This window comes from Contarinia nasturtii, unplaced genomic scaffold, assembly GCF_009176525.2.
Source record: "Contarinia nasturtii isolate CC-2019 unplaced genomic scaffold, AAFC_CNas_1.1 Cnas_scaffold_285, whole genome shotgun sequence".
Taxonomy (NCBI): domain Eukaryota; kingdom Metazoa; phylum Arthropoda; class Insecta; order Diptera; family Cecidomyiidae; genus Contarinia; species Contarinia nasturtii.
The window spans coordinates 4966987-4992738 of NW_022197640.1; the positions used below are offsets into that span (position 1 = coordinate 4966987).

Sequence of the window (25752 nt, forward strand, 5' to 3'; positions counted from 1 at the left end):
TTTTTGCAGAATATTCTGTATGTTATTGTTTTCTTCTTAGGCCGTCATTTGTGAAATGAAACTGACTGCCGCGACCATCATCAATCCCAGATTTTTTTCACAACGAGTACATTGTTAGACACCAGCAAATAAATTCGATTTTCTGCGTGCGCTCTTTTTCACAGTTCCAACATAAAAAATAAAACAAAATACGTCCAACATAAGCATCCAAAAGTTGTTAGATGAAGCTGCAAAGCAAACGGCTTTTTATGTTGCTACCGTTTTTTAATTACGGTTTCATGAAACAGGATTACTTTATCTGCTTATTTGACGTCCGGTCTCACGAGGAACGTGGCACTTTTTTTTGTTGTTGTTATCTGATGTTGCTCATTTTATTCGCTGTTGTTTGTTTCATTGATTAGAATGGTACGATTTTAATTTGAGCTTGTGTTGCATCAATAACAGCATTGCTGTGAAATGCAATCAAATTTTTTTTTGTCGATTGGTCAGTTGGTCGGCTGGTTGTTGAAACGCGGTCGGGTGGTCGTCGCATAATGACAAACAACAGACAGTTTGAGCTTTTGTATGATTTCTGAAAGAAATTGGCATTAAAAATGTGCTCCCGTTTTGGGTGGGCGTGATGTGATCTCTCTCTTTCTCTCTGTCTGTGTGTTTTTGGGATCAAAATGAAGCAAATGACTTGAATCGATACAATAGACAACAATTAAAATACAGATCGGCTGTTTGTCGGGATGTGTGTTTGTTAGTTAGATACAGAATGATGCATGTACGGGTAACATTCGTTTCACTTTGTTCATTTAATGAAATATCGCTGAGTCTTCATCACACAATCTGATATTACAAAAGAGATTAAGTATCATGAAGCGCTTTTGTGCTTTTTAATATGCATAATAAATTAAACCTTTTGCCGCTCGAACAAAAGAGTAAGATCAATGCCGTATATATTCGTCCCCGTACACACATTTTCGAAACCGAGTTTTAATGATGAAAGTCCCGTGTTGGAAATCACAGTTTGTACATTGTGTGTATTATTTAACCAAGTTATTGTTAAATTCTATGAATAACAGCACCACGGCTACATCGTTCTTTATAATAACCGCAAAGTTCTTGCACTTTATCATCCACTTTTGTTTTATTGTGTGTGAGGTGGAATTTTTTTTTTATATTCTCATCGCTGCAGTCAGTCAACAGTACGTCGTGTACCTTTTTAAGCATATTCGATAGGTAAAAATGTGGAGAAAGTTATGCGTCACTATATCAAGTGCAGATTTGTTGATTTTGGAATTTAAATTACGGCAAGAAAAATTGAACAATTTTTCGAGTATTTCCTTATCCTGTGTCATTTTCCATCATCACAATGTATCAACTTGTACAATTTTCAAATGAACAACGTGCGACAGATGTGTCAAACAATTACTTAAACATTTACTCGTCGCTCTTTTTGTTATTGTTGTTGACTGTTTTCTACATCGAACATTGACTGTCGTTGACGTTTTCATTTCTCTCTTTCTGTTGCCATGCATGTTGTTTATTCTACGTTGTGTTTCTTTTATTTTCGTTTCTCGTTGGTTTTTAATTAAAAAGAAAAAAAAAAGAAATAAAAACAGAAGCACAAGTTCTCTCATCACCTAATTATACACATACATAGACACTGATATCCGAACAAAGAGCGCATTTATTTTTCTTCATTTTAATACACACATCACTACAATATAGGCAATAGGCATCTTTAAATGGAATAATATTATGTGAGTGAAAAGTTGTTCATTCTTTGATCGAAAGAAAACAGGAAATTGGAAAAGTTAATTAAATTGGTGATAAAAAAGAAACGAAATAACGACACTTGATTGTCTTCATCACAAAGCACATATCCAAAAAGAAATATTGTACTGAAGTGTTAATTTTAACATTCACGACTTCGCGACTTGAAAACTCAAACCGATAATCAATGATGAAATAAATTTCTAATTGTCGATATCGACATACTGATTTCAATTGATTGGGCCTGGCTGCCTGCCTGCCTAAAAGTGAATTACGCCGAATCTAATGTATCATTTCGTCAAAATTATACTCATTAGTCAAAAAAAGGCAGACGATACAAAATGAAAAGGATTCAAGCTCAAAATCAAACACAATTTCGATTGGATCGAGCAAAACCAATGATAAATATTTGGTAGTGTTTGATTAAGACATAAATAGATTTTCAATTAGTTGAGCACACCATCGAAAGGGAATATCGTTTCCAATTTGTGATTGGGTGAATGCTTGTGTGTGTCTCTCTCTCTCTCTGTGTGTGTGTGCTTGGTGCCGTTGTTCGGTATGAGAGAATGCACCGAAAGCATCAATGTACGTACAACTAATTATAATGGCTGACGAAACCCGATCTCTTTGACTATTAACCTTTGGCGTATATCAATTACGTATATATCAATGGCATTGGAGCTCGTTCGTTTTTTTATTGATTCGTCTCATTCCGGTTCGGTTCGGTTTTGTGTGCCAGGGTATATGCGATCTAATACGGCAAGCGGAAAATGATACAATCTCACATGACGATAATACAAAAAAGCGACACTGAGGCAATTTATGAGTAGAGCTTTTCCGTTATTTTCGGGCTTTAATTTCGTTACACGTTCAATCAACTATAAACCAATTCAAGTCAATCGAAATCCGAAACACGCAAAAATGTCAAAAGCATTCCAATCGAGTCCATCGAGAAATTCGTGTGGATTATGCGTTGGCTTCTGTTCAATACGACAACGATATACAATATACATATTTCCTTTATTCATACATCATATTGATGAACTGGATTTTTGGAATTTTACGAAAGAATATGGATAGAGTTGTATCAAAAATTCGATTTTGTTCGATCGCCAAAGTATCAAGCAAAACACAAACCATATATACCCGAATACTTTTGTACGCACGCACTGTATTATGAGTTGCAAAGCAATAAATTAATCATACCAAAGATTTGTTTTGAATTTTTCGCACAACTATTAGCAGTTGCGTCGATTTGGTGAATATTTAAGATTTTATTTTGCTGATCGATAACAGTTAATTTTTGTCTTTCCTTTTGTATTTCCACTTTATTTTCTCTCACAAATTTGAATATGGAAAATGTTTTTTTTTTTTTGTTTCGTAAAAAATGCGAAATATTCGCTTTGAACAATGTAACTCAAAATATGAATGGTTCGTGGCAAATACAATATGCTATTCAGTCGAATGATAGTAAAATAAAAAAAACGACTGAAACGAGAATGAAATATCAGCATAAAAGAAGCAAAATAAATCAAAATGTCTAGCCACTTTCTTTATTTTTATTTTTGTTGCTTTTTCGTCACTTTTATTTTTCAAACCAAGTTTCCCTTCATATGCATGTATAACATTTATAGTGCCTAGATTTTTAATAAGTTGCTAACTTTGTCAAGCCAGCAAAGTGCTGAGAACGAATAAAAGAAAAAAAAACAAAAGAAAAGTAGAGAATGACGAGAAAAACTTGCTGATTTTTTCATTGAGCAAAATATCTGCACAAATTGGCGAATGAAAAGAAAACAAGTCAGAAATGGAGGAACGGTGAGCATATGACTCTGGCTTTAATAACCAGAATAACGAAGATGACGACGAGAACGATAAATCATTTTTTCCATTTGACATAAAATTGAAAATACAGATCCAAATCTGTGGTCGGTCCCCAATTTGATCGATAATATTGAAAAATAATTCGACTCAATTTCTCATAAATAAATGATATTGGACATTTTTGCGTTTTGGTTCCTACTTTATAATTCTCTTCCGACATATTTTTTTGTGTCGTTGTATCCAATTTTAGTCCACTTTTCGTTTCGAAATGACGTTTGGTTCTGATCGTGATACTTCTATGCATTCTATGTTGTTGTTGTTTTTTTTATTCACTCCACACTGTCGCTTATCTCTCCAGTTCACTCTTTCTCTTATGTACCTCATAATCTGTATCTATGTGGATTTTTTTTTTCATTCAACTAAAAACAAGAAATTTTCCATTTTTGTTTGGACCTTTTCTTTGATAGCACACAACTTTCCTTTCATTTGAAATAATGTTTATGTATGGAAAAACTGGAGTTTTACTGATTCCACTTTCTAATTGGGTCGATTGAAAGCAAATACTTTAATACCTTCGTCCAAAAAGCATATGCCATTCAATGAATTTTTGGTTTGTAGCCCTGCTAAAGTTTCGTTATCATCACGAATCGTAAAACGTTCAAAGAATATAAAACTTTTCCCAACAAAACCAGATAGAGAGAGAAGTGAAGTAAAGAAGCGCACTCTCTTTCCTCTTGCTCACACTTTTCTTTTCTTTCTTCACCTCTTTTTAGATAAGAGTAGTAGAGAGAGAGAGAAAAAAATTGAAAACGTTCAAGCAAATCAATAATGAAAAGAAATAAAGTTCAAAAAGCCTATTTTGTGTAACCGCTGAATGTTTAGTCATTGATTCTTTCATTCACTCTAAAAACACATCTATTTGAACGGTCACTATGTGGCAAATGGAACGAATTATGAATAAATAAAAGTGGATGAATTTGAAATTAAGAATGGCATTACAGCAAATATACCAGCATCAAAAATCCTATTAGAAAAGTAAACTTTCCGCAACAACGAATAAAATCGAATATGAAAAAAGGGGGGAGAGATTAAGATGAAACGGAATAGCATGCAAAACATACATTTTTGTTTCGGAACCGATAATAAGGAACAGGAAATATTTCCAGTTGATAAAACTCATTGGATGGAATTTTGATTATTGTATCGTTTCGAAGGATTTGCTTTTGTAGAAATTGGCTTTTGTTTTATCTCCCACGGACGACGACAACGAAAAAAAATTACTGATAAAATCTAAATTGCTTGAAATAGAGCCAAAAATTTCGTTTATTTCAATTACCACACAATGCATATTTTATACACATTATTCAAATGAATATGGTACACAATTTACTCAATCCACTGTGATATCATTCTATAATATAAATATTTGTTATTGCATGCAAATGAAAACGGGTCATGAAGATTGGAATGTCGATGGAACGACAAGAGTATTGAATATATATTGTGTGATAAAATAGCTCAGATCACCTACTCGCAGCACGCACCATCGATATCCGAATCAAAATATAATGATATAAATATATAGATGTGTATGCATCGAGAAAATACGGTGTGGCCAAAAAGTGAAATATCAATACAGGCAACGGGAAAAATGAACTGGCACGCGATATTCAAGTACGCATAAGATTTTTGTCGAGAAAAGTGTAAATTTGGCTAAATACAATGAGCACATATCATGTTAACAGGTGAATATTAAACAATATAAAGCCTATAGGCAATGCGCAACAAAACACCATAAAAATGTACGGTTTCGCACATTACACTGCCATTAATACGGTAATTTTATAACCGAGCATTTTTGCATATATTATTTACCTTAAGCGAGAGAATTTAATATTTAGAATAGAATTTTCATAATTATGCCGTGATACAGCTATACGTCTGAAGATTTTCATTCAAAACTAGACGGTCCTTCGTAACCATTATCAGATTTGGTGCACAAAGTCTCATAAAAAATCTTAATCTGAATAAAACAAGAGCGTACTCAGTCTATTTCGTTGGATTTCGAATATGTAATCGATGATGTTACCTTTTTGATGCCGACCAAATTGTTTTGTTAAATCGTTTTATCGCATTTGATCGTCACATCAAGGATCAACTCGAAAATCAGGAAAGTTTTTCAGTGTGTGTGTGTGTGCGCATTACAACGTTTTCCTCATATAAATTACATTATTATCTGCTGATGGTTTCCAATCACTGGTCTCCAATGTCTTAGATATTTAAATGGATATCTATGGCTATTACATATGCTTGCGTGAGCATATCGCATCGCCGTTTTATTTCTATCGGCATTCGCAGTGCGGCAAAGGGTGGATTTTATTGATACAAATACACACATACATTCGCATGTGCGCGCTTTTTTATAGACAAATTTAAGAGAATATTAACCACAAAATACGGAACCAAATCGTTGGCGTCAAATACCAAGGCGAATAAAAATTGTCTACCATTAAAACAATGAAGTTTTGTTACCAAAAATAACAACGAAATCGAAGCAAAGTAAAAAAAAAGGCGATGAAATTTTTTTTAACAACACAGACAAACATCGTGAAGACGATAATGCTGCGTCAAACTACCTTTCTTTGTATTAAAGTAGCTGCTTGCTATCGCCATGTATATAGCGATGTACGTGGAACGCGAAAAAAAAAATTGTCTGAAAACAGATCGCAAATTTCAATTTGTAATAGACTAGCACAAATAGAAATCGATATGCGATTATCTGACATACAATATTATTCGTTGTTTCGCTTTGTCTACGTGTATACATGATTGGCGAGAATTGCCGAACGTTGTGCTTCTAATCGTAGTTTTTGCCTTCTACAATTTAGTGCTTTCGAATAGTTGTTGTTGCTCACGCGGTCAATGTATATGAATGGCATTGGTTGGCGGAGCCGCGTTGGAATATTGCATGAAAAACACAAAACCGTAAAAAAAAACTGGAAAAAGGAGAAAGAAACAAAACAAAACACACACACGCACACTGAATAAAATAAATCACTTCGATATCATTCACCGAGCTTATGCAAACATAAAACAATGGCGTAACAAACCGTTATGCGAAACTTTATTGCCTTTATTTGTTGCCTGATCTATGGTTTTTATTCCGGAGCGTGCACCATGCCGATGTAATCATATTTTTACGAAAATATCCCAGCCGAATAAGAATATAGTTAAAATTCACGCATAAATATTTGCACATGCCAAACAGGAGGAAAAAATATGAATAAGAAGTAATAAATAACGATTTCGTTTTATTTTTTGCTCCTTCCTTTTGTAGTGTCTATTTTGTATTTGTTTTTTTTTTCTTCAATATTTTTATTATTATTTTATTCTCTCTCACTGTGTGGAGTATATGGGTGCTGATGACGATGATGAACAATGCGACGGCAATATATTGTCGAAGCTTTGAGTTGGGTGAAAATGGATGTCAAAACCAAAACGAGAAAAATCCTTAAGTTTTAGGAAAATTGTCTGCTTTTTGTCAAATAGGTACATTGTAAAATAACAGTACTTTCATCGAATTTGTTCTTCGTCTCACTCAGGCACATCGACAATTCATGCGATTGATCTTTTTTTTTGTGTGTGTGGAAATGGATCTGATGAATTAGCCCCTATAACTGCTGACTTTGAATAAAATTTCCCTGGAATACCATTTGAGATTCGTTTGGACGTTATCTATCTCGTTCTATCGCTACTGTTTTTCTCTCTCAACTATATCATGCATAAATTTTTACTGACGACTTAATGTCGAAAGATTCAAACTGGTGGTTTTCGTAGACCATGTTTCCATTTCTCTTTATAATGACGCCACGTCTTGCATGTTTCTCCAAATGAGGGTGAAACTAAACGTAAAAAAACGTCGCATTTCCAACACCGATATGACCTCACAATTTATATGGGGCTTTACCTCATTTTTGAACATTTTCGTATTACTGTGTAAAGTCCACAATAAAATTTAGAAAGATTATTTCGAACCGCCCATTATGAAAAAAAGTAAAGAATGTTTTAAGCACCTCTTAATAATCGGTTGAAAAATGTATATTTACATATATAAACCGTGAAAAAATAAGCGATAAAACCTATGTTCTTCCGCATGAAGAATGAATACAAATGCTTTCACTCATTTGGTTTGGCCTGATTCCAACCCATATTTTTAGCGACACGGCTGAAAATATTTCCGGACTTTTTTTTTATATTTACATAAGTCTGTGTGTGCGTGCGAATAAATAAATCATCTATGATCGATCAGAAGGTGGACCATAAATAATTGATGTTCACTCGAAATCAATCGGTGCGTAATCGATTTTTTATTTAATGTTAAAATAAATTGTATACACTTTCGAGATTACTCTCCATAGGAATCATTTATGAAATTTTATTGTTATGCTGTGTTAATGAATGTGCATGGAATTACAATTTATTTTATATTATACAATATCATTGTTTGTCAAAAAATATGTGCCAGTAACACTTAGCTTATTTTGAAAATCATCTTGTGTGACAGACATTAAAAAATGATATACCATATCAAATGAGATGATCATTTTCCATAAATCCCAACCGTATTTGGATACGGCGAGATGTCATCTTGGCAACAACAATATCACACACGCATACAACAGCACCTAATCCAAGCGTCAGTTAAGGGCTCTATTCACTTTATTTTATTTAGTGTCGACATGTCAAAACAAGAAGATGATAAAAAAAACACAGCGATAACTCACCCGTTGCCATTCGAAACAATTGTTTTGAACGTGATTTGTGAGAAAAAAATCCACTTTGAATCTCAGCATGTTCTGAGGAAATTTTTCTCGGAATAATTACTTTCAACTCGAATGTGGTAAACAGTTAACATTTATGCGCTACAACATGACAAATTGACTGTTCGTTTCTAGTTGAATTTTAAAGTAATTACAATTTCGTTTTGGACATAGCAACGTATAAAACTTTCAATTGAAAATTGAGTCAAAATTTCCACCCACACGATATTTTTGAACGTTGAAAAATTGAAAAATGTTCGCTTTTCGCTTCTCCATGAAAATCCAATGTAGTTGATTAAAAATTAATATGTAAAAATGTATAATAATAGTTAACAGCAGAGAATGAGTTTCCTTTGCGAGTTTCGCTTCATTTTTGTTGACGGATTTTCCTCACTCCCACATTTACTCTCGCTCTCTTCTTTCGTTTTCTTTTTCTCCTCCAAGTTTTTTTTTTGAATTAAAAAAGAAAACAAAAATCGAAATAGCATAAAATGACTTACGTACGCTTTATGATTTTATGAGAATGAAAATAAAAGCAACAAATGGTAGTAAAAAATATGTCACCTAATTTGACATAATTTCGCCGCATTTTAATTTTATACTAAATGTTTGTGAAAAATGCGATGTGTGTGTGTGTTTACATGACGTTTTACTTGCTAGTAAATAAATGTATCTTATTAAGACCCAATGAAGTTGAAAGAAGCAAGCATAGACCGTTCATTCGTACTGTAATCGCCATAAAACAATGACCAGGCGACATATGCGTTGATTTAATAACTAATCTTGTACCAAATAAATAAATTGTGTATCGTAGTTGTCCTTGACGATAACAAGTAGTACCAAGTGCATCGATTCAAAATGAATAGCATATCAACTAGCGAGAAAGAACTCAGTATACTCTGTGAAGTTAGATTCGGGCACCGTGTTAAACTTATTATTCAAACTAAAATACAACCGAATTAACTCGATAAAGAGATCCATAGTCAGCCAAAATTTGTAATGGAATGTACCAGAGTATTGCTCAGCGCTGCTGCCATCCAGAGCATGTAGGAGTTTATACATCACAGCGAACAACAATACATGCATTGTTCTCTATTCAATCGTTTGAATGTTTTGAGTCACATAATCGTGAAGAGAACAATGGATTCATTCTTGTTCGTTGTGATGTATAAACTGCTACGTACGTTCGCATGCGACGGACGACGCATTCTCAGCAAGATATTTTAATTTGCTGTGGATGGCAGCAGCGCTGAGCAATACTCTAGAATGTACTATGATTATTTTTTCTAAAATTTGGAAAGTTTGCACAGAAGTATGAATTCGTGTGAGCTACGGAATGAAAATACAAAGATGAAATAGTTAAAGACAAAGGAAAAGTCTCTGCTCTTCATGAAGTTTTCAACGAAATAAACATTCCGAACTCAAAATATATCATGGTGTGACGTATATTGAAACCTGCAGCGTAGCAATGAAGATGCATACACATTTCTATAATAATCTTATGAGAGAATTGCTTAGAAGAACAACATTGTTCCCCCAAAAGTTTTCGGTATTCGTCAATTTTTCAATCAAACCAAAAAAAAAAATGTCCAAATACCACTTGTATACCACAAAGTATTGAACAAAAAAATGTGGCAAACAAACGGGTTCCCAATAGAAGGATAAAAAATCACAAGAAATCAACGAAACAATACGACAAACGAAAAAGCACAAATTCAACGCACATCATCAACATCACATAGCAATCATTCAACTATTTTGTGTGAATGTGTCAGTGAGTTCTTAGCTTTGCTCTTTTTGCACCGTTTGTTGCATGGATTTTCTTTGCCAAATTACACGACACGTATGGAATTCGATGTGCTTTTCTCGTTTTGCTTTTTTTATATTCTCTGACTTTATGGCAATTTTGCTTTTCATAAAAACAAAGAGCACAAAAAAAAGCGTCTAGCTTCACCACGATTTGTGAATTACGTGTGAATATGATGCATAATATTACACATACAGATGATACAGAGTGAGAATTAGGCGTATGTGTCGATTCTATGCTTTGCATGTAAAAACAGAAAAAAGACGATTTCTAACACGATTTTTCTTTACACTCCGTCTTCCATTTCTCTGTGTTTACGGTGGGCTGTTGATTGCCGAAAACATAAAAAAAAATCCCATCGGCAAAAGATGTTGTCGAGGTTTTGTTTTTTTTTTCTCGTTATGCGTTTTAATCATATGAATAACATTTTGCTGAACACAAAAATGCGCCCCTCCGTGAAATGAAAATATTTTCCCAAATTCCAAACCACTTGAAAGCGACGCTTTATTTGCTATTTTGTTTGAAATTCAATAAATTCATCTGAACTCAAGCAAAATGTTTTAATAATCACCATAATCATTTCGTTTCGATGCTCGAATTTTAATTTCCGCCGAAATGGAATGCGGAATTTTATCGATTGATCGGAAAATATTGTAAACAATTACAATTTTCATAAAATGTCCGTCACCCGGAATTCATAATAATCACTGGTGTGTGTGAGAAACAGACCTTAGAGGAGACGAATCACTTGAATCTAAAATTGTTCGCTTTTGCTCTCATTTCTCTTCTATCCTCTAAATTACATTTACTTTTTATGAAATTCATCATTTTTATTGGATTCAGTTGTACTGTTCGCAACCTAGATAGAGGCATATCGTTTATGATTTGTACACGCAGTGAGGTGCGAAGAGAGAATAAAAGCTACACACTGTGAGTTGCCTGGAATTGTGGAGGTAATATACCAATCGTGCATTTCATATGTTGTATACATATATTTATATTTATATTTATATTAAAATCAGGTCATTAGTCCTACTATCTGCGCTTTATTGCTGATTTTCCCCGTACTCTGAGTTATCTCTATCTGCGGCTTGCCACCGTTTTTTCTCAGCATTACTCAATAAAAATTTCATATATGCGACAGGAGTATATTTATATTTGTGAACAATGCGTAACACACGGCCACAGCGCGAGATATATGCAAGAGATAGGGCATCGTTGTAAACCTGTTAATAACAATTCTTATGTGTAATATACGTGTGTTCACAACACAAATAGATTGTGCATCGGATTATTTTGTTTTATTCTTTTCCATCTTCTTTTTTTGCTTTCTGTTGTTAATAAATCTGAAAACCGTGCCACACAATATTCCAGCATATACATGCGGGTCGCACAGTCAGTATATAATATTTAAAATAGATTTCACCATTATTTACCGATGGTAAGCGCGAACACACGTTCGAAATTGTCGAATGTTATTATTATACCTGTTAGAGTGCATAGCATGTGATATATTGTTGAAAAGCTCTGACGGTTTGATGACAACGAATATTGACGAGGATAAACGAAATTGAATTCAATTTGGCGGCGATGATAATGATTCGATTGCGGTTAAACAAATGACAGACAACAACATTCGAAATCAAAGTCAAAAATAACAAATTAAGAAAGCTGAAGCAAAAATAACATTCGCTATGGAGTACATGTAATGTAAGACAAAGTTAAATCCCAAAATAGTCAATCAATTGATTGCTACACGTAAATTGAATGTTGTTTTATTTTACTTTGTCGACTATGTGGTGAGCAAATTCAATCACATACAAACACACACACACACACTTTCGCTCTCTCTATCCCGCTATCTTTTTGGTGATAATGACAATATTTGTATTGAAATTCATTAGAAATGACGTCTATATGCTATAATCTGGGTCGAGACGGTTTGTTTTTTTTTGTTAGCATAAACAATGGAAAGTTTAACATATACATATTGATTAAAAGTCGTAATTGTGAATTTACCGTTAAAACTATTCCCGTTTTTTCATGTGATGTTTCGTGTTTTCATCAAATTATGCGTTCATCAATTTAGTGGGGTGGTTAGCGTTTGATCGGCCGTAGATCAACAAACACAAATTTAAAAAAAAAAACAACAACACTTATAGTTTAAACATTGTTCATTAAAATTATTTACATTAAGCTCCTACTCGCTCCAAACATGATAAACTGACAGTGGTGCACAAAGTGTTTGTGTACATGTAGTGATTGAAATTCAATAAACAAACAAATCGATCGAATCTATCTCTAACACTCCGGACCGGAAGAAAATTTCATCGAAACAAATTTCTAACTTCGTTTTGACTCCGAAACGATGTTGTCTTGTTTCCAAATTATATATATACAAAAACACCAACCATCAAAATAAAAATGTCTCTTTAAACATATATTTCAATCAATGTGTTGTCCTGTTTATTTTTGGTTTGGTAAAACTTTATGTAAGTAATTTTGAAATCGCCGACAAATCATTTTGTTCACATCACTGAAATAATTAACCACATTTTTGTTGGTTCACAATATTTGATACAAAGCCACGTACAAATTATGCGTACACAACATTCTCTGTCTTACTTTAAAATAGCTCCAGCTCTTTTGGTCTATATATCTTCTCTTTCATGCACACTCGAATCCCATCAAAGGCCGTATCTTAACGGGAGATGTGATGTCTGTTTACTATATGTTTTGTAAATAAAATAGAAAACACGTATCCAGTTGGTTGTGTGCAACTGCGATACGACCAAGCGCGACTAAGTCACTTCTGAAGACTGAATGCAATGTGGAAATATCCTTTCGTTAAATTTGAAAATTCGAAATCAACACACATCACACATTGCGATACTGGCCTGTCCTTGGTTAGAAGTTTTTGAGTGTGCGTATTGCTTTTTCGGATTCAGTACACAGGCATTTCACGTTCGGCCGAGAGAATTCTCACAGTTTACATTCGGTTTCCATCCATGGAGCGCACATACATCTACAGGCAACACAACCAATAGCTATACTATGCTGCATGGTGAATGCTGAATGCTGGAATACTCGCATAACATTCAATGCGTACACTTTCGTATGGATGGATACTATGTGTTGAGTTGGAGCGGCAACGAGAATTTCAATTGCTCTACTGGACTATATATACATATTATTATTTTTTAAATCCAGACACATGACGATGTGCTTTTCGATTTGACTGTGTGCAAGTTTAGCTTGATTTACAAATCGAATCGGAATAAAAAGAGTAGATATTTGCAAGGTTCGCTGTAAAATTGATACAGAGAAAAACGTTGTAAAAGTGTATGTAAACAGAGTTCGCTCCGGACTATGTACACAATGCGCGAGAGCGAAAGAGAAAAAAAAGAATTCGTAGGACATTCGTTAGTTGCATAGAGATATATAAATCTCAGTACCATATCGTGCAGATGGTCGAGAAGGTTTTGAATTGCTTTCACTCTTCGTTTGTCTTTTTTTTTCGTCGTGTGCTTTTTTTTTATTTTTTTATAAATGTGTGTGACACATGTATATATTTTCATTTTATGTGGTCTTTTTTGGGCGTTAGGCTTTTCGCATACAATAACACCGTTAATGTTTATAGGTGCAACAAAATGAGAAGTTCGAACCAAAGTTCACAATTCACTTCTATTAATGCCTCATCTATATGTTAATAAAACAAAGAGGGAGAGAGAGATTCGACTTGCACTCGCAGTTGTTTTAAATGCGAAGTTACGCTACAACCAACTAAAATGACATAAATTACGCATTAAATCAGCTTTATTTAACAATAAACAAGCACTACTTGCCTTAAGCAACCGATACTTGCAGCCAGATTTCATCACTCTGAAGCATCAAATTGTGTACGGTATGGACGGTATACAAACAAGCATTGTACCAACTACGAATGGCTTTGTCTTTTATTTGCCTCACGCATTTATTTAATACATCATTCAAATACATGCATGCTGATGTGTTCAACCGAGTCATTCCAATCGACCAAAAGCAGATGTGCACCACACACAAAATGGCTTATTTACTAAAAATCAGATGGAATCGGCCAACCGCGTGGATTCAGTTTAAACGCCCATAACGTACAGTCAATTAGAAATAAAAGTGAGCATAAAAATGGCACTTGGGCCAAAAATTAGCCAAGATTTTCAAATAAATATGCATACTTGGCGCTATGTTATTTGTCAACGTGCTTGTTCGCCTTTGGAATCCTTCTTCATCGCCATTTACTTGATTTCAGTTATTCTGAATACTCTTTTTTTCGTTGCCATTACGTAGTTTTTCCTAGTACACATTTTTCATCGCTCGGTTCATTTGCATCCGTGCATCATCGATTCATGTGTTTAACGTGTGCTTCGCATTTCAGTCTTGTTATTTACACGCTTTATCTCTTTTACATTTTACTTTTCATTCCTTGTTCATTTTGCAATTTCAATGCGCACAGCACTGAATATAAATTATTTAGATTTATAGCCAATATGTTCTCTCCGTCGATGTGTATGCGCATCGGTGATGTTGTTTTCGTCTTCGATGTCGATCTAGTCAATTTTATCTTGCCATCGTCACCGTTATGCTATTGGTTCGTTTAACGATTTTATTGCATGTTTCGATCAATTCGAATGCGTACACCATTTGACTGTCGAAGAGCCTGTAGATGAAATGCTAATGGGATGGTGTATTGTACAGAAAATTTAGAAAGAAAGAGTGATTGAGAGCTAATATTGATTGTATGTACTGTTACCATTCCACCTTCGTTATATTCAATGTTTCGTAGATTAAATTTTCATTCAATATGCAATCCTCTTGGAATATTAAATGCTTTGCATCCTTTTGAAGCAAAAATAGTGTTTGTATCCTATATGTTCTTCGAATGAAACTTGTCATAAAATTTCACTTTTTTGTGCAACTTGAGATTTAATCAGTTGGAATGGTTTTATGATGGAAATATTCGTGCTTTTTATCACCTCCCCTCTATCTACATCATCATATCATTCGATAAGTTTCAATCTTGAGCAAAATCACAAAGTCAAATCAATATTTGTTGACATTAGCCGGGAATTGATTGATGTCTTTTATTTAAATTTTCAATTGCTGTAGTCTGATAAATAAAATCATGTTTTTGTCTCAATAGCTTCCACCTGTTTTTAAATTTAAATAACAACACAACACAAATAATGTTTGTGCAGCACCACACAAATATATGGAAAATCGGTAATGCAGTGTCATTATATATAAATATTGACATTGTTGACAATGACATTTCACACAACATTTCAAATGAAATTTAGCTTGAATTGGGAATAATGTCATCACACTTATTACGGTATAATTTAAAAATTAAGTTAATTTTTTTTCAAAAAATATTCAAAATATATCGAATTTATCATTTTCCATTGATACAATTCGTGTCCGTTCAGTTAAATTATGAAATCAATTTATGTAATCCGCATTTATGTACATTAGGTTTGATGTAAATAAAAAACTTAACCACACTTTTTGCTCTCTATTCATTCACTACACAGATCGGCAGCAATTATATTCCGTTCTTCAATAACATTTGGCAACAAAAGATGTGTGTTGAACAATCGTCTAATGAATTCCATGCCAAATTTAATGGTAAATCGTTCAGTATGTACAACATCAATGGTTCGAAAGAAAAAAAACGTAAACCCAGAAGAAGAAGTGTTAGTTAAATCGGCAAAAACCGAAAGAAATAAAAGGATAGTAAAGAAAAGACCAAAGTCAACAGTATGGGGTGTTGTTGATATATATCGTGGTATTGATATTCAAACCTTAGCTTCTTCAATGAATCGATCTATCGGTATGTCATTTATTTTCTTCAACTGAATCAGTTTTCACATTTATCACCATTTTTAAATGTATTCATCTCTGATGGGTTTATTTATTTAGAAATAGTCCAACAGGTGCTAACGTATTTTCCGCAAGTCGTGGATACTCAACCGAATGCAAAAATTGACAGTATCCCATTAGCTAAAGAAATTGCCGCCAAATGTGGATATAGAACTCGAATTACCGCACCGCCCGACGCCGAAGTGAAAGAAGAAATTGTAAGTAAACATTTGGTTTTCGATTTCGATGTGAATATCGTTTGTAAAAAATTGACTTCTTAGGATTTGGATGTATATCCAAGACCACCAGCACCGCCGAAAAATTTAAAACCACGTCCGCCAGTTGTAACAGTTATGGGTCATGTAGATCATGGTAAAACAACGCTGTTAGATAATTTGCGCGGAGCATCGGTCGTTGAAAGTGAAGCCGGCGGCATAACACAGCACATCGGTGCATTTACAGTGGATTTGGAGAATGGTGAAAGTGTGACATTTTTGGATACGCCTGGTCATGCGGCATTTAGTTCAATGCGAGCTCGAGGTGCACATTGTACGGATATTATTGTGTTGGTTGTTGCAGCCGAAGATGGTGTCATGCCACAGACGAAAGAGGTTTTAAATTTGGCCAGAGAAGGAAATGGTATACATTTGGATTCAATTAAATTCGACATTTCGCATTAAATTGATGAAATTTTCGAAATATTTCAGTTCCATTGGTAGTTGCAATCAATAAAATTGATGCACCCGGCGCTAATATTGTAAGTATTCGTTAACATTCCGATGAGAAGAAATTTAGTAATTTTTTTTTTCTTCAATTAAACGAAAATGATAAGGAAGCAGCCAAAAATGGATTGCTAAAAGCAGGAGTTAATCTGGAAGGTTATGGTGGTGATGTTCAATGTGTTTGTATATCAGCTCTGCACGGAACCAATTTAGATCATTTATCCGATGCAATAGTTACACAAGCTGCTTTGATGGATTTAAAAAGCGAGTACACTGGACTCGTCGAAGGTGTTGTAATTGAATCAAAAACTGATCCGCGAAGAGGGTACCAATTTTGCCAATCATTTAAATTTATCGTATCAGAAATTCACGACGATTGTTTTTTCGCTCCTTTTAAAGGAAACTTTCAACGATGATTGTGACACGAGGAACATTGCGTAAAGGAAGTGTTTTAGTTGCTGGTACAGCCTATGCCAAAGTACGCGGTTTATTCGATCATAACATTGAGCCAATCAATGAAGTGACACCAGGTACCAAGAAAAAAAATTCTATGCCATTGCTTAAAGACGAATCTATTTATTATGTATTCCATTTCAGGTGTGCCAGTCGAAATTACGGGATGGCGTGAATTGCCGGCAGCCGGTGATTTAGTTTTGGAGGTTGAAAATGAAAAACATGCAAATACAGTCATAAAATACCGCGAACACAAGGCTCTAATTCACAAAGCTGAAGATGATTTAGACGCAATTAATGAAAAACGTGAAGGACATAATAAAATCTATAAAGAGCGGCGTCAATTGACCAAAAAGCAAAAAAGTCAAATTATAGAAAAAACCTATGCACCAGAAGATCCAACTCCCAAACTAAATATTATCATTAAAGTGGATGTGCATGGTTCGTTGGAAGCGATTCTCGATGTATTTAATACATACGATTGTTCGGAAATGTGTCGATTGAATATTGTACATCATGGTGTTGGTACAGTTACCGATAGTGATATTGAATTGGCGAAAACATTTGATGCAGTCATTTATGGTTTTTCAATAAGAATGCAGCCATCAAGCGAGGTTGTTATGCGCGAATTCAATATTATCTATCGATTATTTGAGGACGTTATTGCCGAAATAAACAATCGCTTACCGGAAATTGATGTTGACGATGTTGTTGGCGAAGCAGAAGTACAACAAATATTTATGATTAATGAACGAAATAAAAAAGTTCCCGTAATGGGTTGCCGTTGTATGAAAGGCAATTTGAAGAAAAATCTTCAATATAAAATTTTACGAGATGATGAAATAATCTACGATGGTAATTAAATTGGTGGCACTTTTGTTTGTTTGTTTCTTTGTTCTTGTATCGTATTTACATTGAAAGCAATAACTTCAATTTTTCAGGCAAACTGAGTTCGATGCGACACATGAAAAACGAAGTTGATACAATTAAAAAAGGCGTCGATTGTGGACTACAATTAGCTGACAAAACGGTTGAGGCTGAACCTGGTGATAAAGTCATTTGTTACACAATCAAAAAAGAAAGACAAGAAATTGATTGGAATCCAGGATTTCATAATAAAAACTAAATCAGTTGTATTTGTCTATAGTTTCGTCTGTTATTTAATAAAAAAATATACTATGTACAAAATTAGAAGTAAATAATATTAATTTTTAAAGTAACAGATTAAAAGGGGTACCAAATGGTACCAAGAATAATCATATTTTTGTGTTCATGTATTTCGAAAATGTTTGCGAATCATATGAATCAATATGTTCGATAAAAAATAGTAAACATTTGTCAACAACCATATCATGTAAAAAGCACCAGTTCTCGTCCGATCACTGAAGTTAAGTTGCATTGAGCATGGTTAGTACTTGAATGGGTGACCGTCTGGGAACACCATGTGTCGTTGGCACTTTTATTTTTTTTGATGTGAAAATACTTTTTTTTTAATTAAAAATAAATAGTATCATTCTTCAAATGAGTTGAATTCAGATAAAGTCACATTTTTCCCTAGGTTCTTTCTTTAAATGATACAAATTGGACCAATGCAACTGGAGAGATGGTAAGAAACGCGAACAAGGTGTATAAAGGATGGTTTCCGTGTTGGAACTTTTTGACAGTATAATAATGTCTAATACCGTTGCCGTTGAACTGACCAAAATAAAATTAAATATAAATTATCATACATATAAATACATACTCGGTATTATACTTGTTATGAAAAAAAGTGAATTAAATTATCTAACTTACATAGAATTCACTATACCATATGAATTTTAATTGCATAACGGAAGTATGTATTTGGTTTAGGCATAATTTGGTTACTTTATAAGATTCTTTTTTATTCCGAATAAAAAATTCGATAAAATAAATTATTCGAATTGAATTTTCATCGACATTTGGGCTCTGAAACACGACTGAATGGGAAAAATACGACCTATTTCCATTAATCTCTTCTTCCAAAATGACGAATTCTGATAAATTTATCGTTTCCGTATAGAATTTTAAATCTACCACATACGAACTTAAAAAAAAAAAATAAATAAAAAAAAATCATATGAAAAAATTTGATTCTTTTTTTGCTATCTTTGTGTGTATATTATTCTATCAAAATGTCCGGAAATTACGTAAATTCTCTTTGTTAACTAATTTTTCTAATTTTTGATGAATTTTAACAATTTTCGGACATTCTGGAATCTGAAATTAAAAAAATATTCAAAATACCAAATTTCTGTTAGTTTATTGAAATAAAAAAATCGCATTCCATAACATTCAAATCACGGTCTGAATTTTTTTCACTATACCGAGTTTCTCAAAGTTTCATATAAACTTGTCATATGATACCTATTGAATAACCTTATATGTTGACATTTGATTTACATTCCAATTCATTTTGAAAAAAAATTCACGACTTTTCTGATCAATCTTTAAAAAGCGTAAAAATTGGTCTTTTTTTACATCGTAACATTGAATCCAATTTTTTTATATTCGTAACATCGAAATCAATTTTTTGCAGACAATATATTGAATTAACTGGTCAGTTGAGCTAGACAGCTAAATGGTCTAAAACAATAGACGTTATTGTTTTAATGATGAATCACTTCTCTTGTTTTAATAGTAGTCATTGTTCATTATAACAATAACTTCTATTGTTTTGGCCCATTTAGCTGGCTTACGTACTGTCAGCTCAACTGACCAATTAGTTTAATATATTGTTTGATTTTTTGTATTGGTAACATCGTAAAAAAGCATTTCAAATTGATACACACGGCAAGAAATTTTTAACACGCCGTGTTTCATTTCAATAACATTTGCGTTGGTACTACAATTCAATAAAATCTTTTAAGATTTGTTTCACATTCCTATGTTCTGAGGAGAAGTCTCACTTTCATTCTCACTCACATTCAATTGGAAGCTTGATATATTGGCGATGTGCTGTAAAAAAACAGAAAAAAATGATTTTTTTTATTTTTTTAAAGAAAATGATATTGATTTAACTGAAAACAATTTATGCAGTGTTAAAATGTCATACGACTATTTACACAGTGAGAAAAAATGAATTTAGTTATGCAATAAATGACAAGACCCGGTTACTTTATCCAAGAATTATCGCAATAATGTTCATTCATTCATAAACAACGCTGAATGTGTACGTGAATCAATGTGTATGAATGAATAGTTTCCCCAGCATAGCGAACATGTCCACATTTCATGATAGTGAAAACGGAACTCGGAAGTGAACAAATATTTGAATCTTCAAAACAGCAACATCTACATCAAATCACGTAATCTATTCTTTTGTTTCAATTTCGGCCTACGCATTTGACAACGTAAATTTCTGAATCGATGCATAACCGTTTTTCCATTCATTGATTTAAATTCGCGTCAAAAATATCACATTCGACCGCTTATCATCGGTTTCAGTTGCAAAAAAAACCTATTCTCGCCCTGCTTTTGATTCAATAAATTTGGTTAGTAAATACGTTGATCCGATTTGGATATCTATCGTAGTAATGAACTGACCGAGATAAAAATGTTAGACGATTTTTTTCCATCATCGTGCGTTATCACCACATATTTGGAGCGCGTACGCTACTATTTCTAATACTCTACTATTTCTGATAAAATTCATCAAAAGTTTGAATGAAATAGAAATTCTTGGAATATAGTCGCCACAAGTTCCGTTCCGTACATAGCATAAACCTTCAAATGTAAAAAAAGCGTTCACTTCCACTGCCCACCAAAAAGGATGTGCGTACAAAATTAGTACGATGTGGCCTCCGAAAAGTTCACCTTAGAAACAAACGCGGCATAGTAGCAAACACACTTTTATTCATTTTTTGTTGAAATGAATGAAATGACAAAAGAGTAATAACAAGCAGAAACACAACCAAACATGTCCGGAAACTCTCTAAACGCTCTAAGTAACAATACACAAAACATGCAACAAATGGAAGTAATAAACGAATTAAACGGTTTTAAATATAGGCCACATATATCTATCTAACTTAAACAAAAAGGAAAACAATTAGAGAAGAGAATAAAAAAAAACAATCTGTATTCCGTTGTTCGACGATAACAGCATCCGTTGTTTTACACAAATCCCAAGTTTTTTGACACTTTTAAACTAGAAATAACTACAATACGTGGATCATACATAGCAAACGTCAAATGTGTGTAATATGTCATATTAGGAATGTGACTTAGAGCAAATGATCAAATTACCATTTTGCAATGTATTAATACATATTCAATCATTTCGCAATGATATTTATGTTGTGTGCATATTGTGCGCAAATAGTTTGTATGTTGCGGCGCATTCGAAAACCTTGAACAAAACACATTTGTGAGAGATTGCGATTTCGTTTACGTCTACCACAAATAACACAATTTAAATTTGAATAGAATTTGCAACAATGAATTGATATAGAACACACAACTTTGCTAAGACTATGTGCTCCATTATCACAGTTAAGATTAAGTTGACTGATTATATTTGCGGAGCAAGGATATCGAACAGCGGATACAGTCTAGTGATATTCATTTCTGTTCGACACATATAATTTCTCGCTTTCAATGCTTTTAGTTTCATTTTGCTTTGGTAAATAGATGTTTGAACTCTAATCGAAAATCCAAAATCGAAATATGAAACAATGTTGCTTTATCTTCGTTTTCATCCGAAATTCAAACAATGAAAGGATTATGATTTTAATAATCATTGAAAAAAAAATAAACAAATAAGACGAAATACTTTGACCCAACGAATTCAAATGATAGAACATTAATGAGTAATGAACATTTAACCCATGAGTTCATATTGTAAAATAGGTAATTCCAGTCCTGAACAATGCGTCTATGATTAAGCAGCACATGAAAACCAATGTACAGTAGAGCTATGCTCACGTTTCTTTCGAAATAAATGGGCAAATGTACAACAGAATGTGAATCATTCCTTATCATATATACAAAATATAATAATACCGGAACGAAGCAAATCGTCTCCGAGACAAGAAGAATGCTATACAATATGCCATATCTATCTTGTTAGTGTATAGACCATGCATAAAGGTTTTTTTTTGTAATTTCACTCGTTGGCCCATGACAGTTTCATTATTCTTGATATATTTGCAACATGCCTTTTGCACTCCAAGTTATTCTCGGTGTGACCAACTGTCGGCAAAAGAGGCATACGCATTTCGTTCTGTTCAAAAATGTACACAGGACACTCTTTTTAGACGCTATTGTCATAATTTGCATTAACATTTTCAATTTAAATGCAAACGAAAAACTATAGGAACTTTGCCTCCTTTTTTTAGTCAAAACCATTAAAAATTGTTCTTGATATTACTTTGTGTATAAAGTGTATATTGTCACATTTGGAACTATCAATATTCTTTATTTATCGAAAAACATTCCAAATGATGTTGTTTTTGCACATAATCAGTCATTTCTTATGTGTTTTTTCTGCATGTTACACAAGACCAAGAACACGAACATACTTTTATGGCTTCTTCACAATAAATTGTTTAGTATGATGCACACGTGCACAGTGTGCATCATAATATTTATTGTAATAAAAGCACTTTACGGATTTTCTCTGGCATAAATTACGTTCCATCCATTTAGATTTTATGGTGGTTTTTAATGATTTTCTCTCACCTCGAAAACCTTTCCACTCAACTCGCTCTCAGATTAATACTCTCTTTCTCTCTTTCGGTTGAATATCATTCGGATTATCGAACTAAGGGCCAACCATACAGTAAAGAATGCAACATCATTATCTCCCTCGATGCAAATATTCCAGCCAGAAAATATGCTAGAAATTGCATTTAAAGCCAATGTAGAAATTCGATTACAACATATTGCTCATGTATTATAGTTTTTGTTATTGTAAAGTATGGGTTACCTGAAGGTTTTAAAATTGCTCTACACTTTTACTTGAATAATAAAATAAAAGCGGTTCTGATTGCATCAACCAGAGATGAGACAACAATGTTGTATTGTCGTTGCAGCAGCAACAACAACAACAATAATGATAACGGCAAACGTCGCAAGTTATACACAACGATGCACACCGTACACAATATGTATCTCTCAAGGCAATGGCTTTTCTATTTGAAGTGTGAAATTAGCACCATGGATATAAAAAAAAAACGAGTACAACACTTTGTTTAACAATAGAACATTCAGAAGTCAATTGGCTCAACGTAAATATACCCAATTTTGTACGTATATTTATGTTAATTCACTATTCTAGCTGAGTAATGACCATTGATCGTTATGATGATGGGCAACCATACATTGAAATGCATCTAAAATGATAATCAATATCCTATTAACGTTTTGATATGCTAATTAGAGTGTACACAGATCATCGCCAGCATTAAGCGCATAAAAAGGTAATTATAATATGGACTTCTTTTTTTTTCTTTGATGGCTGGAACATCATTTTCTGAGATTACAAGTCGAATTGTTTTGAACAACGAACGAACAACCATCTATGATTATACATTTTGCACAATAATTTAATTACAATCAGCGAAATCAGAATCATTAATATATTTTTTTATATATATATGAAGTTCATTATTGACTGCGACAGCATCATATGTTTGATGGTCAAGATCAACATGAAAAATGTTATAAGAAAGCATTTTATATGGTGTTGAAGAGTAGAATAAAAAAAAATACCGCACAACTCTGATTTATGGCAGCAGATCGTCCGTTTTATTTCCCTTTTAAGTGTAGGGTTGGCTTGAAGATTGTGGCGATGCATAATTAGATCTTCTAATGAAAAATGAACAACACAAGCAAAATGTACATTTTATTACTTTATAAATCAATTTGTTAACGTTCCATTGCAAACGCATGATTGAATGGTGAAGAAGAAGTTGAAAAAAAGTCTCACTCTTAAAGAAATACATAAATTCACTTTGTTTAAATGAAAAAGGACGACTATGCGAACAGATCACATCAATGAAAGTGTGCCGATGGAGGGAATTTATCAGCGTTTATGTGATTTGCAATTTTCGCTTTCTCATTCTCACTATCTTTCTTTCTTTCCGTGCGTTGAGCGTCTCTCACTTCGTGGTTCAGCAATCGTTGCACTTTTTGCTAAAAAGAAGAGAATCGAAGAGCAAAAAAAACTGTAAAGAATTTGAAGCAGCCTTGATCGCTATGTATATCGGCACGTTTGTATCCATGGTTTTGGATGGATGCGAATGTGCGTTCAGTTTACAAAGTGATTTGAAAATCTTTTCGTCTTTTTTTTCGTAGATTTAATTACATACAACTTGTAGAAAAGAGAGAGAGAGAGAGAGAGAGAGAGAGAGAGAGAGAGATAGAGAGAGAGAGAGTGGTCCAAAGCAACAGTTTCAAGATCTAACAGAAAATCGAGCAAAAAGAAACATGTATTGTCTATTGCCCGACAATATGTGCACAGTTTGCTTTGTTTTACAGCGTTTCATTTTCAGTTTTAATAATACCGGCGAAATCAACACATGTACTTCACTTGGAATACTTTGCAGCGGCAAATCCAACTGAGCGACAGAGCCGGGGCAATATCAACATGAAATGCGCAACGCATGCACATTTTCGGTCTTTCGATGTTTAAATATTGAATCAGTAGTTAAATGTTGTGACTGCGTTTTGCACACACGATTGCCTGCAACCATTCCCTTTGGAACTGTTGCGCCTGTTTTCGGTATGCATTCGGGCTCTCACTATATTATGTTTGCATGAATATGACTGTGTCTCTTCTGTGTTTCGTTCTTCACTCTCATCTTTCTTTCATTATTTCTTTCGCTTTTTTTTCTCTCTCTCTCTCTCTCTCTCTCTGCCACATTCTATTTCGGTGCAGTTCTTCATTTCATGAATGCTTTTGCAGCTTCTCCTATTCCTTTTTATATGTATTCTTATCGGCCGTCGTAGATTTTGTTTCGTTAGCTTGCCTTCATTCGATTTTCATATCTTCTGTTCATTCTATCCATTTCTCTTGGCAAATTCGTTTATTTTTTATTTTGTTTTACATTTATTAAAAAAACAACCATTTTTTACAATCATTTGATTTTTGTTGCGAATGCTAACCCACTTAAGAAATTTGATAACTTATGACCATTTTTATGTTAATTTGTTTCATATGATCGATGTGAATGTTGCATGTTAACTGTGTTCTCGATGGTCATTAATGACATCAAATCATAATTAAGGTTGCAATATGAAGTATCAATCAATATAACTGTCATCGAATGAACCCTGGGAATTGTGGATATTTGCAATAAATCTTTGATAACTTCAAATCCACAACAAGAGCAAGAGAGAGAGAGAAAGAGGGCGAAAGGGATACATGCTACTGTTTCAAATAGATTGAATGCGGATCATTGTTTTTGGGAATGTCAATCATATTATTTGTGTGTTCAGTTTTTGA

The 25752-nt window shown here is 33.5% G+C and overlaps 2 protein-coding genes and 1 non-coding gene across 4 annotated transcripts in view; 2 read left to right on the forward strand and 1 right to left on the reverse strand.

The window, feature by feature from the left end:
* LOC116337655 (octopamine receptor beta-3R-like) overlaps positions 1-13009 on the reverse strand; it is a 63311-nt gene extending 50302 nt beyond the window's left edge. For both annotated transcript variants that reach the window (XM_031762408.1, XM_031762407.1), the window contains exon 1: positions 12229-13009. The gene's annotated coding sequence lies outside the window, so the exon portion shown is untranslated. The remainder of the gene's footprint in view (positions 1-12228) is intronic.
* Positions 13010-15503: 2494 nt separating this feature from the next.
* LOC116337503 (translation initiation factor IF-2, mitochondrial) lies at positions 15504-18470 on the forward strand. Its single transcript, XM_031762113.1, has 9 exons — positions 15504-15580; positions 15780-16078; positions 16168-16325; positions 16389-16746; positions 16815-16864; positions 16940-17154; positions 17229-17359; positions 17427-18137; positions 18224-18470. Exons 1-9 carry the CDS (start codon positions 15561-15563, stop codon positions 18406-18408), a joined length of 2127 nt encoding a protein of 708 aa, XP_031617973.1. The 5' UTR covers positions 15504-15560; the 3' UTR covers positions 18409-18470.
* Positions 18471-18619: 149 nt separating this feature from the next.
* Positions 18620-18738, forward strand: LOC116337859. Its single transcript, XR_004200827.1, has one exon. It is a non-coding gene; the product is annotated as a 5S ribosomal RNA (ribosomal RNA).
* Positions 18739-25752: the final 7014 nt, after the last annotated feature.

Excerpts from the sequence above, each read along its gene's own strand:
- LOC116337503 (XM_031762113.1), top strand. The coding sequence starts at position 15,561 with ATGTCATCACACTTATTACG. Across the intron at positions 16,747-16,814 it reads TTTGGCCAGAGAAGGAAATG|TTCCATTGGTAGTTGCAATC; the intron begins GTATACATTTGG and ends GAAATATTTCAG. Across the intron at positions 17,360-17,426 it reads AATCAATGAAGTGACACCAG|GTGTGCCAGTCGAAATTACG; the intron begins GTACCAAGAAAA and ends ATTCCATTTCAG.